Consider the following 16,057-nt stretch of genomic DNA (forward strand, 5'->3'; position numbering starts at 1 on the left):
ATTTTTATGGAGGCTTGGATGAAGCCTGAGTGATGAGGGAGAGGCAGTGACGAAGAGGAGCTGGGTTGCACGAAGGCATCTGCAAGGGAGAATGTCAGATGTCATGTGAAAGTGAGATATAAAGTAGGCGGAGTGAAGGCTGATTGGGCTGAAGAAAGCTGGCAGAAAGATGATTGGACTAGATCGGTGATGTCACAATTAGCTTGACAGCGTTGGAAAGTGAAAGTGACTTAAAGCTTAGATTAGTTGTCAACACCTGGGAAAGCAGACAGATGTAGACTTCAGATCTTCCTCATCGAACTTACACATAAGCTACACCAGCACGACTAGAGTAGAAGTCTGAGTTCTGAACCGACATGCATGCAGTCCAGACCCTTTACCTCCTAAAAAGGTTTGGAGCATCATGAAACAATAAATGCAACAACGAAGACCGAGGACTCTTGAGCAGCTAGAATCCTATATCATATTTATATCATATTTTCTCAGTCCCACACATTTACAGACTGTTGTTAAAGGAGGATGGGATGCTACACAGTGGTAAACACGGCCCTGTCCCTACTTTTCTGAGGCTTGTTCATGTCATCAAACTTAAAATGAGCCAATATTTGTCTTGGTATGGTACATTTTCTCAGTTTAAACATTTGCTATGTTTTGTTCTATTGTGGCGTCGTAGGTTTTATTTATTTCATTTTAGTTTTAATGTGGAAGTTTTGTGTCACTCTACAATATCACAGTTCAGACTCATTTCTAACAATTACTGTTTGTTTGTTAAGTCTTACTTCACTTTACTTTGTTCGGAAACTCTACTGCTATTTCAGTGTGCATCTTAATGTCCAGTCTGTTCTCAGAGACCATTTTCACACAGTGTTACACACAGCACACTTTTGCGTTCAACGTTTAATTGGACCAGAGAATATGAACCTCCTGTCACGCTCAAAAAATAAGGAGTGTCTGCACACCAAGCCTTGCGTGTTTGATGACCTCCATTCATGTGACAAAAAGGAATTTAGCTTCAGATTCCACAGAGTGGCTGACTAAATCTGTCAGATATTTTTAGTGACCATTGAATAGCTTTGACTGGATGATCTGATATCGTCATGCTGGTGTTGTTTCTGGAACAACATAGTAAATGTTGTTTCGGGATCAACATTGCAAGTGACCAATCACATTGTTGTGACGTTATTCTTTGGCTCGCCAAGCCATTCGTACATTTATGAAATTCCAATGTTGCAAGGACAATATCAATTCTGCTTAGCGTTTATTAAAGGGTTAGGGTCAGGGTCCATTGATCGGCGGACAGAGGCGGTTTCTCGCAGCTTAAGTACAGATTCTTGTTTTACGGCGATTTTTTCCGAAGTCGCAAAATTATGACATTCTGATTGGTCACTTGCAATTTTGATCCTGGAACAACATTAACTATGTTGATCTGGGAACAACACCAACATGACGATATCAGATCGTGCGCTTTGATTGATGTCATCTAACAGGTTGCATTGGATTTGGATAAGTTTTGAATTGTGATATTTTTACTTCTTTTAAGTACAAGTAGAGTAAAATTTGAGGAAACAAAATGTATATTCACTGCTACTATTTGTATGTCACTTTTAAAAGTTTTAATAAAGATGTTCAGTTTTTTCTGTATTACAGCTTTACTTTTAATGGTGTTTCCAAAACACAGAAGTATATCAGAGAAATGTATTGTAGCTCCACCTTTGTGCATTGGTGGAAAAGTTTCGGGTTTGACTGAAATGAAACTGAAAAACTGACAATGCATTAAAAAGATGCAACAACAGGTGACAGGTCACACAGTGGAGCACCGCTGTCAGGAGCACAGGTAGGCTGCTGGGCAGATAAGTGTGTTTAAGCGTCTTTAATTTAATATTTGTTTTTTTTTTGTTCTTTAAAAAAAAAAAAAAATATATATATATATATATATATATATATATATATATATATATATATATATATATATATATTATATAACAAATTATAAAAACATCCAGGTTTATTTTTCCGTTAGTAAAATATAAGTGACTTAGAGATTAAAATTCAAGCATTTGACACTAGATTGAATTTAAAAAAAAAAAAAAATCTGTGATGCATCTTGACACATGAAAACTTGGAGTTTCATTTAAGACAACATTTCCTAGGATTTTAATCATTGATTCAAGTTTCACTCATAAAACAGAACAAAGAAATATCGAGTAAATCAGCAACTTTTTAATCATCACATTAATTGCTTGTTAACTCACTTTTATTCCTGCATAAACTAAAGAATTAATAATAAATAAATAAGAATTCATTTTACAATGTGAGGTAAAGACTTTGATATTCTTGAGAAAACCTCAATAATCCAGAAATTCCCCATTTGTAAGCACTACTGCAATGGTGGGAAATAAAAGCTCCCTTTCCACAGGACAAACCTCCGGCAGAACCAGTCCTCCTGGCAAGAAGTGCCTCAACCAGTTGGAGAGGTGAGGAGAAAGTGAAAGGAAAATAGAAAGAGAGCGTAAGACAGGACAAAACACAGGCTGCAAAAGAAAAGACAAGTGAATGACATGCTGCAGTGGTATATATGTGTTTAAGAATGTGTTTAAAAGAAAAATCATTGTGCCTTGGGCCTTGCTTAGATGTTATCTAAAGTCACGTAAATTAAAATACATAACTTTAGACTGCATGTCTAGTGTTTCACAAGTTGTAGAACAGCAAGTTGTTATCATTGATCCTGATCCAGGGTATAGGGTATGTGCACAGCTATGCATGAGTTATGTGTGTAGGTGTGTAGAGAAATGAACTTGGGTTGACTCAAATAAAATATAATAATATCCATTGTCGAACTCTAAAAATAGATTATGCAGACACTGTGAGTATAGTGTGTATTAGAACTGTGATGATTCAATCAGTAACTCAACTTAATTAAAAAACAAATTCTGCATATATGCTTAATAAACATCGTGTTATAACATTATATAGCTAAATGTAGTCTAAATATGCTGTTAGCTACTTCAAGTTGATTTGGATTACTATAAAACCACAAGTTATTTTGATTGTTGCTTTTAATTTTATTTTACTAGGCATTTATTAGTTTATTACTGAAAACTGTTTGAAGCTATAATGTTACAGAAACAGAACTTTCCCTATTTAAATTCCTGTTTTCATCTGGCTCTGTGTGCAAGACTGTAACATGTAATCTGTAACACTAGAGGGTGCCTAATCACTGTCCACACATCTCCAGATTGACATCAAATACTCCATGACTACAATATAAGTGATTTAGAGATTTAAATTCAGACATTTTACAATAGCTGTAATTAAAAAAAATCCTCAAAACTCAAAATTCCCCAAGACATAAAACTTCAGTTCTAGCTCTTTTTTTTTTTTATTATATGAATTTGTATTGAATCACCCTCATGGGTGGATCACAGATTACTTATTTAATTCTTCCTCCATTAAGATTGAAAAAATAATGCACAACGAAAAATAATACACTGTAAGTCAAAATCTACTGATCACATTTTCTGGACAGTGCATGTCTTTATACCTGCTTGTTTGTACCTTATCAGTCCCCTACAGATACTCAACTCATCCAACATGGAGCAACACTTCTGTCACTGCGGCCGGTCTTTCACAACTTACCATGGCCTGAGAGTTCACCAGGGAAGGATGGGCTGCACACCAAAGGGAATGAGGATCCCTGAAAGTGGGCAATCTAGTTTCCATCCTATGCCGGCCTTTATGGGATCTCTAATCAGACGAGAGCCTTCGATGGGCATGTGTATGAGTCTGGATTATAGTGAGTCTACCAATGTGTTTGTACAGTGGTCAGTTTGTGTTGCTACAGGGTCGGGGAGTGACTATCTAACTAAAACTCACTGGTTTACAGTGATAATCTATTTTCATGTTTTAGATAATTACTTTTTTTTAGAATATTTGCCCCATATTTGTCAAACTTACATCAATTAAATCTACAGTTTCATCAAACATGATTTCTTTTTTGCCATCTCCTACGATATTTAATATGTACTATGGCTTGGTTTTTACAGTTTCTGCACTGAAAAAACAAAGACAAAAACACATAGCTGATAACTGATCACTGGAGGATTGTCTGATCCTCCAGTCAGACAACCACAGTAATATGCAGAGTTAGATGTTTAAGTTAGTTCATGACAGGAACAAGACTCTGAAGAACAACATGATAACATTGATCTTCTTTTCTTACAGGGGCTCAAGAGAGACAAGACCGAGAGAGAGAACGAGCAAGACAAGAACGAGAGAGACAAGAACGAGAGAGAGAAGAGCGAGAGAGAGAACGAGCAAGACAAGAACGAGAGAGACAAGAACGAGAGAGAGAAGAGCGAGAGAGAGAAGAGCGAGACAGACAAGAACGGGAGATACAAGAACGAGAGAGAGAAGAGCGAGAGAGAGAACGAGCAAGACAAGAACGAGAGAGACAAGAACGGGAGAGACAAGAACGAGAGAGACAAGAACGAGAGAGACAAGAACGGGAGAGACAAGAACGAGAGAGAGAACGAGCAAGACAAGAACGAGAGAGACAAGAACGAGAGAGACAAGAACGAGAGAGAGAAGAACGAGAGAGAGAAGAACGAGAGAGAGAAGAACGAGAGAGAGAACTAGAGAGGGAAAGGGAGAGAGAGAAGGCTAAAAGGCGACAAAAGGTACTGCAGTTTCAACACAGTGAATATACAGTCATTCATTACCAGAGTTTCATCCTCCAAAACTGAAGCACAAGGTAGTACCTCACAGACAATCCTGTCTGATAATTCCATTAGAAAAAGCACAGAGGTGGAGTTCAAATACTCAGATTACTTGAGGTAAAGCCTGAAATAAACACATTAACAGTTAGGTAATGAACTGGCTGTTTGTCTAGCTTCACCAGGAGGTTAACATTTGTGACATGGCTCAGGTAACTAATGCTTTTTTATGACAAACCTGAAAAATGTGTGACTCTAGTACTGGCAAATCCAAACTACGCAGTGACTCATAGAGCTGCTGACATGACTGCTAGTATAAGACTTATAACCTGTATAAACTTTGAGTATTTTAACATTTTCCATTGTCCCTTTTCAAGGAAAGACAAGAAAAGATGAAAGCTGATTTACGGCAGAAAATTGATTCCCGAGACCACAAGATGGCCGAGGTCAAATCATCTGAAATAAACTGCAATGTAAAGACCGCAACATTTTTAAAAAAAAAAGAAAATCCTTTATTTTGATATTGCTTTGACGCCGTTACTCTCTTATGGCTATTCAGGGTCGCTTGGATGCCGAATGGCTGGAGATCAACAGTTTCTTCTCAGAGGTGATGAAAATTGCGGAGGATGCTAAAGCGAAAGCATGCCAGACTGTGGACGACAGGTTGGTCCTGTGAGGCATATAGAAGTTAGTCTGTCAGCATCGTTGAAGAACATTTTAACATCGCAAGGATTCTTTGTGCTCCTTTGGTGCATTATGTTTTAATAAAATGGATTCCCACGTGCCCTCTCTGTTATCTTTAGGAGACGGAAAGTGAAAAGAGAAGCACAAGATCTCACCCACAAGCTGCAAAGAGAAATTGATGTGCTCAAAAAAGCCACTGATGACCTAGACAACAACCCAGACTTGGAGGTGAACCTCAAGGATCTGAGATCCATCTACTGGAGCATAAATTCCCTTAAAAGAGGAAAAATTTCATTTACAACATCTGTGCATTTTCAGTGTTATTTCTGATTCATTCAATTTAATCGTGCCTGCTGTAAGCTAACTTTTACCTTTGCACACATGCACAGCTTTCTCCTGTAACAGGCCTGAAAGAATCTGCTAACTGGAAAACTTTATGTGACAACACTTCACTCTTCTTCGGGACACTGCGAGGTACGACTTCAGCCATGATGAAGCAAATTGGCCAGGAAATAGAAAAACTCGCATCCAAAGGTAAGTCTTTTGGTCTCTCATGACTTGTATTAATTTAACTTTAGACATACTGCAGCTTACTCAAATGTGTGTTTCCACAGACCTCGAGAGGATTTCTACATTTGGAGGTGTGTATTTAAAAAAAAAAATTACAGCAGTATAAAAACAATGTTAACAGTGAGTAAAAACAGGGAACAGGTGTGCATGTCACAGTTTGCTGGGCAAGCCGTGCGTAAATTATTAAAGGACCCTTTATGCAGGCAGCTCAGATGCAAGGGAGTTTATTCATCAGATGGTGATACAAACAGATACGACAAGGGTGACCATGGAAACTAAGCAAAACCTAAACTTGGAAAACTAACAGAAACAAACCAGAAGTAGAGATGCAGGGAGATTCAGGGAAACGACTTGGGAAATACACAGACGAACCAGCAACGCACACCAGAAAACACAGAGCTTATATACACAAAGAGGCAATCAGGGAATGAGAAACAGGAAGAGACACAGCTGGGGAAAATTGGAGCTGACGAGACTGACAGATATAAAAACAGAATACAATAACCTGAGACACCGACCTTCAAAATAAAACAGGAACTCACACATACAAAGAAACAGACTTTACACAGAGGGAACACACAGGTAGGGATGACTAACACTAAACTGAAGAAGAACCGAACCAAAACCAATGAGCTAGAAACCACAACCAGAATATATTACAATAATAGAAAACACAAAACGCTGGGTCAAATAACCCAGGACCATGACAGTGCGCCAGATTTTCAAAATAAAAGCCCTGTTTTTTCATAATTTTATTTAAAGGAAAACCAATATGCTTATAAAATAATAACGACATTTTCAAAATTAGACATCAGTTTGATACAGTAAGTCAGTTTTCAGAATAAAAGCCTTTGATTTCAGTTTTAAACATGTTTTTAATTTCTAGAGTTGAATTTGTTCTTTTGCTAAAGTTAAGTAATTTCTAAGCACAATTTAGTATGCACTTCCCCAATCTAGGATATTATTTTCTCATGTAATTTTCTGCGTTTGTTTAGAAAATAATGGCAAAGATCAGTTTAATATTATCCAGAATTTATTTATTATTTTTCACTTGTTATCCTGTTGATCCCGACAGGTGGTGATATAGAGAAACCATATAACACAAGATTTGTTGTTTCTGAACTGGGTGGGCAACCCATCCATCTTTTTCCTAAAATTCAACAAAATGAATTTGTTGCATTTGAATATTGTGAGAATTGAAATCTAGCACAGATATTAGACAAATAACATTAAAAAACATTAACAATAAAACAAATTAAAGCCCTAGCTGGCTAAGCAACCTGTTTTATTTAGTAAGTCTTCTCTGTTACGGTGAGGTCTGGAAAGGTCAGTCTGATTGGACTCCATCAATACTTAGTGCCATATTTTGGTGTGATGGAGCCCTTCAACAAAAATGTTGATTAAAAAAAGGAATAAAGAGTGATTTTTATGTGTTGACCTATGTGTGATGTTTATAGATCTACTTACCACATGGTTCAGTTTTTTTAATTAAGTGTATTCTTTTGACTGTAGTGGACGTGAAGCTGGACCCGACTTCTGCACACTCAAGTCTTGTAATTTCTGATAATGGTAAAGAAGTGAGAAAAGGTGGAAAAACAGCAAAAGATCCTAATTCTCCCCAGAGGTCTGGTATATTTGGAAGTGTCCTGGGGCTCAACAGGCTGACATCAGGGAAATCATACTGGGAGGTGGAAGTCAGCAACAAGACCGGGTGGGATCTGGGTGTGGCCAGATGTGATGCTTACCGCAAGGGGAAATTTTTAGTGACCCCTGACAAAGGTTACTGGGTTACTGCACATTGTGGAGACAAAAAATACGCAACCCGGACAATACCGCCCGTGTACCTTTCATTTAAAGTGAAACCTCGGAAAGTCGGGGTGTTTGTAGATTATGAAGAAGGGCTCGTGTCCTTTTATGATGTGATGTCTCAGTCTCACATCTACTCATTTACTGAGTGTTCGTTTGGTGGTGAGATCCTCCCGTACTTCAGTCTCCATCTGAAACCAGATGAGAAAAACAGCGATCCTTTGATTATATCTGCTATGGAAAAGCAGTAGTAATCACATGCACTGGTTTTGGAGCAGTGAATGCATCAGTTATAGGCATTATATATATTAAAGTGGGAATTTGATTGCCTGGGTTTCCATATTCTTTTCTTATAATGACAACATGAATCAATGAAGGTTCAATAAAGGCATGGGTTTTAGAATTTTCTTTTATGCACTATATAGCAATGCTAGCAATGCAAATGTATACATATTATGGGGATGCACTCTAAATACTGTTAATTATGATTATGTGCAAAGGGATGATTTAATAAGGATTCTTCTCTTGTTATTGGTTGTGTTCACATAAACCAGAGTTTCCCAACCTTTTGGAACCACAGCACATATTTCACATTAGAAAAATCACAAAATCCACCACTATTGACACCCTACCATATCTAGGTGTGTGTCAACATGTTCAGGTTGGCACGTTAAGCATGTTGTTTCCAGAGCTGCACCTTTCAACCAAATCCCGTATATTTTACTTGTGAGCAATTTGTTATTTATGCCTTATATTTGTGTGTTCAGGTCAATCAGATGTTCAAATATATCTGCCAGGTACAGCAGTCTTATAGAGATTGACACACCACGTGACTTTCGCGCATTGCATGCCGGGAACTCGTGGCAAAACAATCCAAGTACCGCATCAAATGCAAGCATTTGCAGCACCGCAAAACGTTCATTCTTCGGTTCCAATAAATTCTTGCTTTTTCTTTGCCCCCCAAAAAGGAATGTACAAAATGAAGGAGAACAATGCCGGTCCGTACAAAGACAGACTTGATGAAAAGTCAAAGAAAAGATACGGGGGAAAAAATCAAACCAGTGAAAGGGTTAGACCCTTACAAGCACACAGAGGGACAAAATACATTAGCGTGCTGCCCAACTTTCACCACGCTCATATTTATAATTATACGGTTCTTGGAGTGACTGCATACACTCGTGAAGTTTAGTAACTTCAGGTCACTGCAACAAGCCCAGGTACAGTTCACCGACGGATGGGTGCAGGACCTTGAAATGCACCGTGTAGAAAGTAAAGACCATCGTACATATCATAAGTTTACCAGTCTCACAAATCGTCTTCATAAATACACATTCGTTAACCGTTTATTAATAGGACCTTTGAGCTCAATGGTAATTAATTAGTAGTGGAAATAATTTCTGGTAGCATCACAGAAATGTAGCAGTGACAATAATATTGTATGCTGTAATCGCACTGGGCAATTAGTGATACAAAACAACTGTTTTATCCTGTGAATAAAAGTATATGTTTTTGTCAATGTACCATGGCAATAACAGAAGCGAAACGTAATATTGTGTCAGGACAATTCACTATTTATGCACAATAAACAAAGGAGCATAGCGCGACCATTTCTGTTCAGCGCCAGACTTGCTTGTAACCTATATCACCAATTATGTTAAGAAAAATGACGCATTAACTACAACAGCAGGCTGACCTTTGTGGAAATGCTTGGAGCAGACTAACCTGTGAGCTGGAGTGTTCTGGGACGTTATATTTGATCTTTGAATGGCTGCAATCCAGTTGCCTCTTTGTTACTTCGGAAACATGGCTCGAACAATTTCTCTTCAACGACGTAATCCGATAACAACCGATCTCTTTACCCGTCGGCTTTCCGTGGCTGTCATGCGACCGGCTATTGCAGTTAATAATACAACAGCTTCTTGCCATTTTTTGTGTTTCTTTTTATCGCTGCATAACTGATTTCAATTGAAAGCCTGCGTGCGCTAGTACCTCTTGCCACGAGTTCCCAGAATTCTTTGCGGTTTTACCCCTGAGTGACGTCACATTTTCAATCTCTATACACCACTGGTCCCTTGAGAGTAACTTGACGTCCTTCTGATTTGTGAAAAACACTTTAAGTTCCTCCTGCAGTCTTGGCAACAAGTACTTCCGGGTGCAGAAAACAATGCATGGCAATGACATCTAGATGTTCCTCTTTCACTCCGTTTACAAATCCTTTAGTGTGCCCGAGCATGGCAGCTGCTCCATTGGTGCAAACATGTATGCATTTTTGCAATTCAGCAACTTGTTAGCTTTAAGTGCTTTATTGCTCTTATTGGTGGTTTTCCTCATTAAAGCTGCCTGCGTCTCAGTATGTTCATGCTTGAAGTGATGGGTGTTTTGTCTGGAGATGGTGTTTAAGTTTTCTTGGAACCGTGGCACTGTTTGACTTCCCTGCGCACCAGGCGTAGCAGAATGGGCTCAGTTTGGTTCTCCAGTGTATGACAATCCAAAGGCAAGATAATGTTAACTGTATTGTCATGTGTTTACTTTTTATTTTGCTTTCTTCCACTATTAAAGCCAGGGCCATCTGGGTTGGAAATCTCTCTAGGACCCAGGCCAGATTGATGCTTTTTGTTTTCAGTTATTTAGTAATCGCTATTCCCTGCAGTGTTGTCATATTCGCAGCTCGACTTTGTACTTTTGTATTTCTTCTTCATCTTCATCTTGCTGGTGGTAAGGGCAGTACAATTAAGTGGATCTGGTGGATGAGAATGTAACTGTTGTGCCTGTCACAACATGCCACTTGCTAAGAGTATCAATCAGGTGAAATTGGATAATCTTCCACGGCACACTTGATGATTTCTAATGGCATACTTATATTCCGTGTTTGGGAAAAGCTGATTTTAACCACTACCTCAAGCATTTAGTCTACAAGATGCTTAATTCTACAGACCCTCCTTGTTACTCCACACATCTGTTAAACAATTTGTCTAACTGGGCAGTTTAGATACTGTAAACTGATGTCTACATTTTTCAACTGTAGTCTACATGAGTCACTTTAAATAATCCATTTACAGCATAAGAAATATGTTTTACACAGATACACACAAGAAACAAACAAACTTCTATCTAGGGAATATTTTTTAATATTTTAACTGTGTTTGCAATGAAAAAAGAATGAAATATGTTTAAGATTTTAGTTTTATTTATTTTGTAGTTTGAATAAATCCAAACCTTAATGAAGCCAGCTGTATATTGTCTCCTTTACTCTTCCTTCAGCCCTAGGAGTGCAGGGATTTTAGAGAAGCAAGTTTGCAGCTGACATTAGTAAAAAAAAAAAAAAAAATTACATTTTACATTAGCTACATTTTTAAGTGCAATAAAAGTTAATAAGCTACAGCACACTGTGGTTTAGCTATGTCTGAATTCAAAAGGCTTTAAAAGCCACCTGATTTTTCAGATTTTTTTTTGGAGCTTGACTCTTTCTTAGAATAACAGTGAGGAACCCTACAATCTGTTTCATTTCTTCATTTCACCCATGCAAGCAAAGTTTAGAAAACACTTCCTGTGAAAGTGAATTGGCCAGACACTTTTTAGCACTCACTAATGTTAAGAGAAAATTTTAGACTAGTAACATTAATGCTATATTTTTCCGTGAAGCTCTGCCTTACAGTGACATTAGCTCCACGTTCTTAGTCACTGTAGTGCTGTGAGACCAATACAGAAGCTGCTGCTGAGCTCTGTGTTATTATAATCATTTTACCTCAGATGTGTGCAACATCAGCATCCGCTATATTGAAATTAAAATAAAAGGTTTTAGCAGGTCTGCTGTGTGTCCTGCTCATGCCTGGGTAACTCACCCCTCCAAACTCTCCTCTCTCAGCATGGCAGTTGAGCGCTCCTCTTACACATTTTCAAAGCAGAAATTGGGTTAATGACAGGGCCAGTATGATTAAAAAAGCTGACCTAAACCACATAAATCATGAAGCATAACAGTTGTTGGCACCTCAGATTTAGAGATCAGAATCCACAGTTATACTTTTTATACCAGCAGAAAGAAACTGATGTTTCAGTCGGTGGCTTTCCTCAGTGTTTCGGAGACATTTGTGATTTGACCACAGAATCAATAGATCACAAGGTTTGTTTGTTTGATTGTTTGTTTTAACTACACCTCAGAGTGCACCGTATGCTTAGTGTTAGAAGTGGTTATGTAAGCATATCTTACATTATTAGCAAAGACTCATTACATTAATAATTATTATAAAAACTGTTATTAGTGAAGGATATGCCTGAAGGGAAACTTTGAAGTATCTCCTTAAAAATGGCAAGACAACCAGAAAACCACAAGTAACAAGAGGTGGATTTACATTTGGAGCCTTTAGGTCATTTCTATTTACAGTAGTGGTTTTTATTTAATGACCAGTGAGTGAAAGGACACTAAGATAGAGTCTTAACTCAAGGTGAGCTTTGAATGTTGACTGGAAATCCAAAAATCTGAAGACATCACAAAAGTCCACAAGAGCAACGGGAGCAGAGTGTAGACAAAATATAATTGTATTGTATAAATGTAATATATTTACAACGTAAAGGCGAGGCATTTGCACACACCGAGACTAATGAGAGGAAGTGGAGGCAGCTGGTTGAGAGGCAACAGGTGGCAAAGCGAGACAAAGGAAGCAAGACTAAAGACTACCAAAATAACACAAAAGTAACTAAGCAAAGAGACAAAGCATATAACATGCAAACATGTGCAAACTCAGTTGGAAAGAGAATACAGTCATGTGTCAGAATATAAAAGAGACCAAGAATAACTTTTGCAGGTGTTAGGCAAGAAGATGAAGCAACACCAACAAAGAAGAAGAGAGAGAGAGAATAAGATGAGGTTTAGATGTAATTTCCCTTTCCCAAATAAATATTGTTTCATTTTTTTGTATCTGAGCACACATTTACTTTGTAGTCTTACACTTACACCTACACTTCAGGTGAAAATACTGAGTTTTACTATAGAACGATTTGTGTTGCACTTACATGTAGTACTGCAAATGCTATGCAGGTAAACAACTCTACACTAAACGGAGAAATGGGATATTTGCACACACTGGAATTTGTGACATGGAATCAGTTTTGAGATGAGAAAATGAGATTTTGAGTGTTGTTGAGTGTTTTTTGTGCTTTTTTTGATAAAGTGGTTTACTCTTTTCAGTTGTGTTTTGTAGAGTTTTGAAAAACTGAACCACAGTTTCTTGAAATGTGTTTACATATTTCGTGTAAAAGGGACCAGCCAGCTGATTTGTCATTTAATGCTTGTAAATGTTTATAGTCCTCAGAAAGTTTGGATTATTTTTTACACTCTTTTTGTGCATTTTTTAATAAAGATAAACATGAATTATTATTATTCTTAGTCAGTTTGGTTAAATATGTCAGCACTGGTATGTCTACAATACTATTAGTTAGTCTCCTCGAGGTCTGGTGCAGTAGTAATCTGAGAAAAATCAAACAGCTTCAGGTTCATTTATTCATAACCTGAAATCACTCCATCTGCACTGCACTTCTTTTTGATGATGCACTTTTTTTATGCTTCCTTTTTCTTTGCCTTTGACTGTTTTGATTCCTGTTATTTGGAGAAAGATGATTGGTTATAACTAAAAGATAAAAAGAGGAAGCAAGTAAAGGATGTTGCAGTGCTTCTAACCCACCAGAGCACCAGGTGATATCAGTCCTCCACAGCAACAAGGAAAGGTAAGATGACTTTTCTGTCTCCTGGCTCGTATTTTCCTATACAGTTAATGATATTGAAATTTCATTTATCAGATGAAATTGTGTAATTTTGCAATCTTGTGTACTCACGTTTTTTCTTGATATAAGAGTCGTATTGAGATGTTAAAGGAATAACACAGATTAGTGGCACTCTGCACATGATCCTACCCTACAGTAATATAAGAGTTACCAAAAACACTAATGTACAATATTGCAATGTGATGTTAAAACGTATATGATATGTTGATTTTGTTTCTGGATGCTGTTTTTTTTTTTTTATTTGAATGCACAGCATATTCATTATTTTAAATGATTTGTTGAGTGTATCCTTTTTAAAATATGTTAGCTAATCAGTATTGCCTTCTCTGTCTGTGTAGGTTCGGAGTCATCCAGGTCAGTGCAGCGGAAGTACCTTCAATTAAAGGCAACTGGACTTCTTTAAGTTTCTTGAAGTCAAAGTCAAATGTATTTATAAAGCACATATATAAAAAAAACAACTGTTTACAGGTGCCATAAATTTAAAATAATCAAAAAAGTTGAAAGCATAGGAGGGTTAAACTAGTGATATCATAGCAGAAAATAATTGTAATATTAAATAAAATGCAAATATTAAGTCATGTTAAAAATAAAAACTATACTGTATTTTTTCAGATTTATTTTACAGTGCATTTTGGGACAAACTTGTAACTGAAGAAGCCTCTGAGGGTGACATATCTTCCAAGTCCAAGTCCCGTTGCCTTCTTTTCAACTTCATAAGACTGTTGCCTTCTCTCCTTTTAACTGCAGATAAAATGAGATTCATTGTCTTGATCACCATCATCGTCACTGTAGCCCTTATTGATGGGGGCAGCAGCATGACCGCGGGGCCTTCATCACCGTGTCAGGACAAAAGTCCCAAAAGTCATTATGAAGAATTTGTAAGCAGACACATCCTTCAAGAGGAATTTGACAGAAATTCCATAGATGCTTGGAAAAGGTAAATTAAAAGTAAATAATTCAAAAACGGTTAGTTTTATTGTGTGCAATAGGAAACAACCTTTAAAGTAAACGCTTACAGGCTTCAGAGGGTTACGTGCTGCTACACCACACGGTGCTGCTTTATGAGCATCTTCATGTGATGTCATTAAACTCAGCATTTTATGTGTGTGGAATTGTTTTACAAATAAGAGAACAAATAATAATATTATTATTATATTATTATCTCTATGTACTGAAATATTGATCTATTAATGCAGGTATTTGAAAAAAGAACACCTCTGGTGCAGAACTACAGTGCAATCGTTCCTCAATAAAAGTGATCTGGAGACCGTGAACAGAATCTGCAGCCAAGACGGGCGACGCTTAAGCAAGACGGATAACTATGCAGGGAACTTGTGCATCAGCAACTCAGAAATGCTGATATATGACATCGCATCCAGGAAAAGGAACAAGGATTGTAAAATTAAAATTGGTGCAAGGAAAAGGGTTGTGATTGTGGCATGCGACAAGGTTGGAAACCAATGTCTCCCTGTTCATTTTCAGAAATATGAACACCAGAGAGCAAGCAATATACCCTGCAGTCCTGCAAGGAATTTCAGTATTGTGGTAGAATAGCTTTCCACTGATTAATTTCTAAATTCAGCAACTTTGCATTGTGTTAGTGCTTTAACCCTTTATTTACCAAGTAGTAACTTATTTGGTAATTTTGTCTGTAAAGGGGTCTTAAATCATACTATATGTGAATGCTTTTGCCATTCTTTTTTTTCAGAATAACCTCAACTTTCAATATCTGGCAGTCATTCTACATCACTGTATTGTTATGGCAATGCAACAACAGTTTACGTGGGGAAAAATAAATTAAAAAAGGATCAGATTTCGAGTTAAGTGAAAACTGATATTCAACACGAACAAAATGTAACACAACATCAAGTTTAAATATGAACTGTACTAAATATAATGTATAAAAAAGTGTTTACACCTAGATCACTTCCCTCAAGCTCAAAGAGTTGATGAGTTACAGTAGTACAAAGCTCACGTGATAAATTCTAGGCAGAGTTGAGTTTTCTTTCTGTGTTCAGATAGCATTAGCATTAGCATCAGCTTGTCTTTTTTTGAAACCATTCACATTTTTCCCTAGCATAAACGACGACACAGTTACAGTCATTTAAACAGAGCTTGGAAAATGGGCCTGTCAGCTGGCTAATGGTGAATAAAGGGTTAATGAATTTTTCTTTAGTTTTCTTTTGATACATTATTGAAAAAAGAATCATAGAGAGTTTGAAAACAAATGCAGCATCCAAATTTCTAGTATTTAATCTGTGTAAGAAACATCTGTTTAATGAGTACTTCTAACTAGCTGTATAATATTTGGATTTTAGAACTACTTAGTTTGTAGTTGTGTTTTTGATAGTAAGACCACTCCCACTTGTATCATTCAAAATAAAAACTGATGTTTTTTTTATTTGTATCCACAAAAACAGAATGGTGTAACCTTGTTCCTGTTTATTAGATAAAGTAGTGTAGCACAGCAACACAGTCTTGATTTTGGTTTGCTTAATTAAACTTAA

General features: G+C 37.1%; 1 protein-coding gene and 1 long non-coding RNA gene across 3 annotated transcripts; both read left to right on the forward strand.

The window, feature by feature from the left end:
- Positions 1 to 1,799: 1,799 nt before the first annotated feature.
- On the forward strand, positions 1,800 to 10,997 carry LOC309703968 (uncharacterized protein). The gene is made up of 10 exons (XM_082528910.1): positions 1,800 to 1,834; positions 2,417 to 2,474; positions 3,564 to 3,793; positions 4,222 to 4,676; positions 5,090 to 5,185; positions 5,272 to 5,375; positions 5,516 to 5,624; positions 5,786 to 5,930; positions 6,011 to 6,037; positions 7,479 to 10,997. The coding sequence occupies exons 3-10, from the start codon at positions 3,592 to 3,594 to the stop codon at positions 8,021 to 8,023; spliced, it is 1,683 nt and encodes a 560-aa protein (XP_082385036.1). The 5' UTR covers positions 1,800 to 1,834; positions 2,417 to 2,474; positions 3,564 to 3,591; the 3' UTR covers positions 8,024 to 10,997.
- A 578-nt stretch (positions 10,998 to 11,575) lies between these two features.
- On the forward strand, positions 11,576 to 15,720 carry LOC309703990. Of its 2 annotated transcripts, none has more exons than XR_014276100.1 (4): positions 11,576 to 13,493; positions 13,889 to 13,935; positions 14,298 to 14,487; positions 14,747 to 15,720. It is a non-coding gene; the product is annotated as an uncharacterized lncRNA (long non-coding RNA). The 2 variants fall into 2 exon arrangements; XR_014276101.1 differs by having other exon boundaries at positions 11,579 to 13,493; positions 13,889 to 13,904.
- The last annotated feature ends 337 nt before the right edge of the window (positions 15,721 to 16,057 follow it).

The sequence above is a fragment of the Aulonocara stuartgranti genome, assembly GCF_965226115.1.
Source record: "Aulonocara stuartgranti genome assembly, chromosome: 3".
NCBI lineage: Eukaryota > Metazoa > Chordata > Actinopteri > Cichliformes > Cichlidae > Aulonocara > Aulonocara stuartgranti.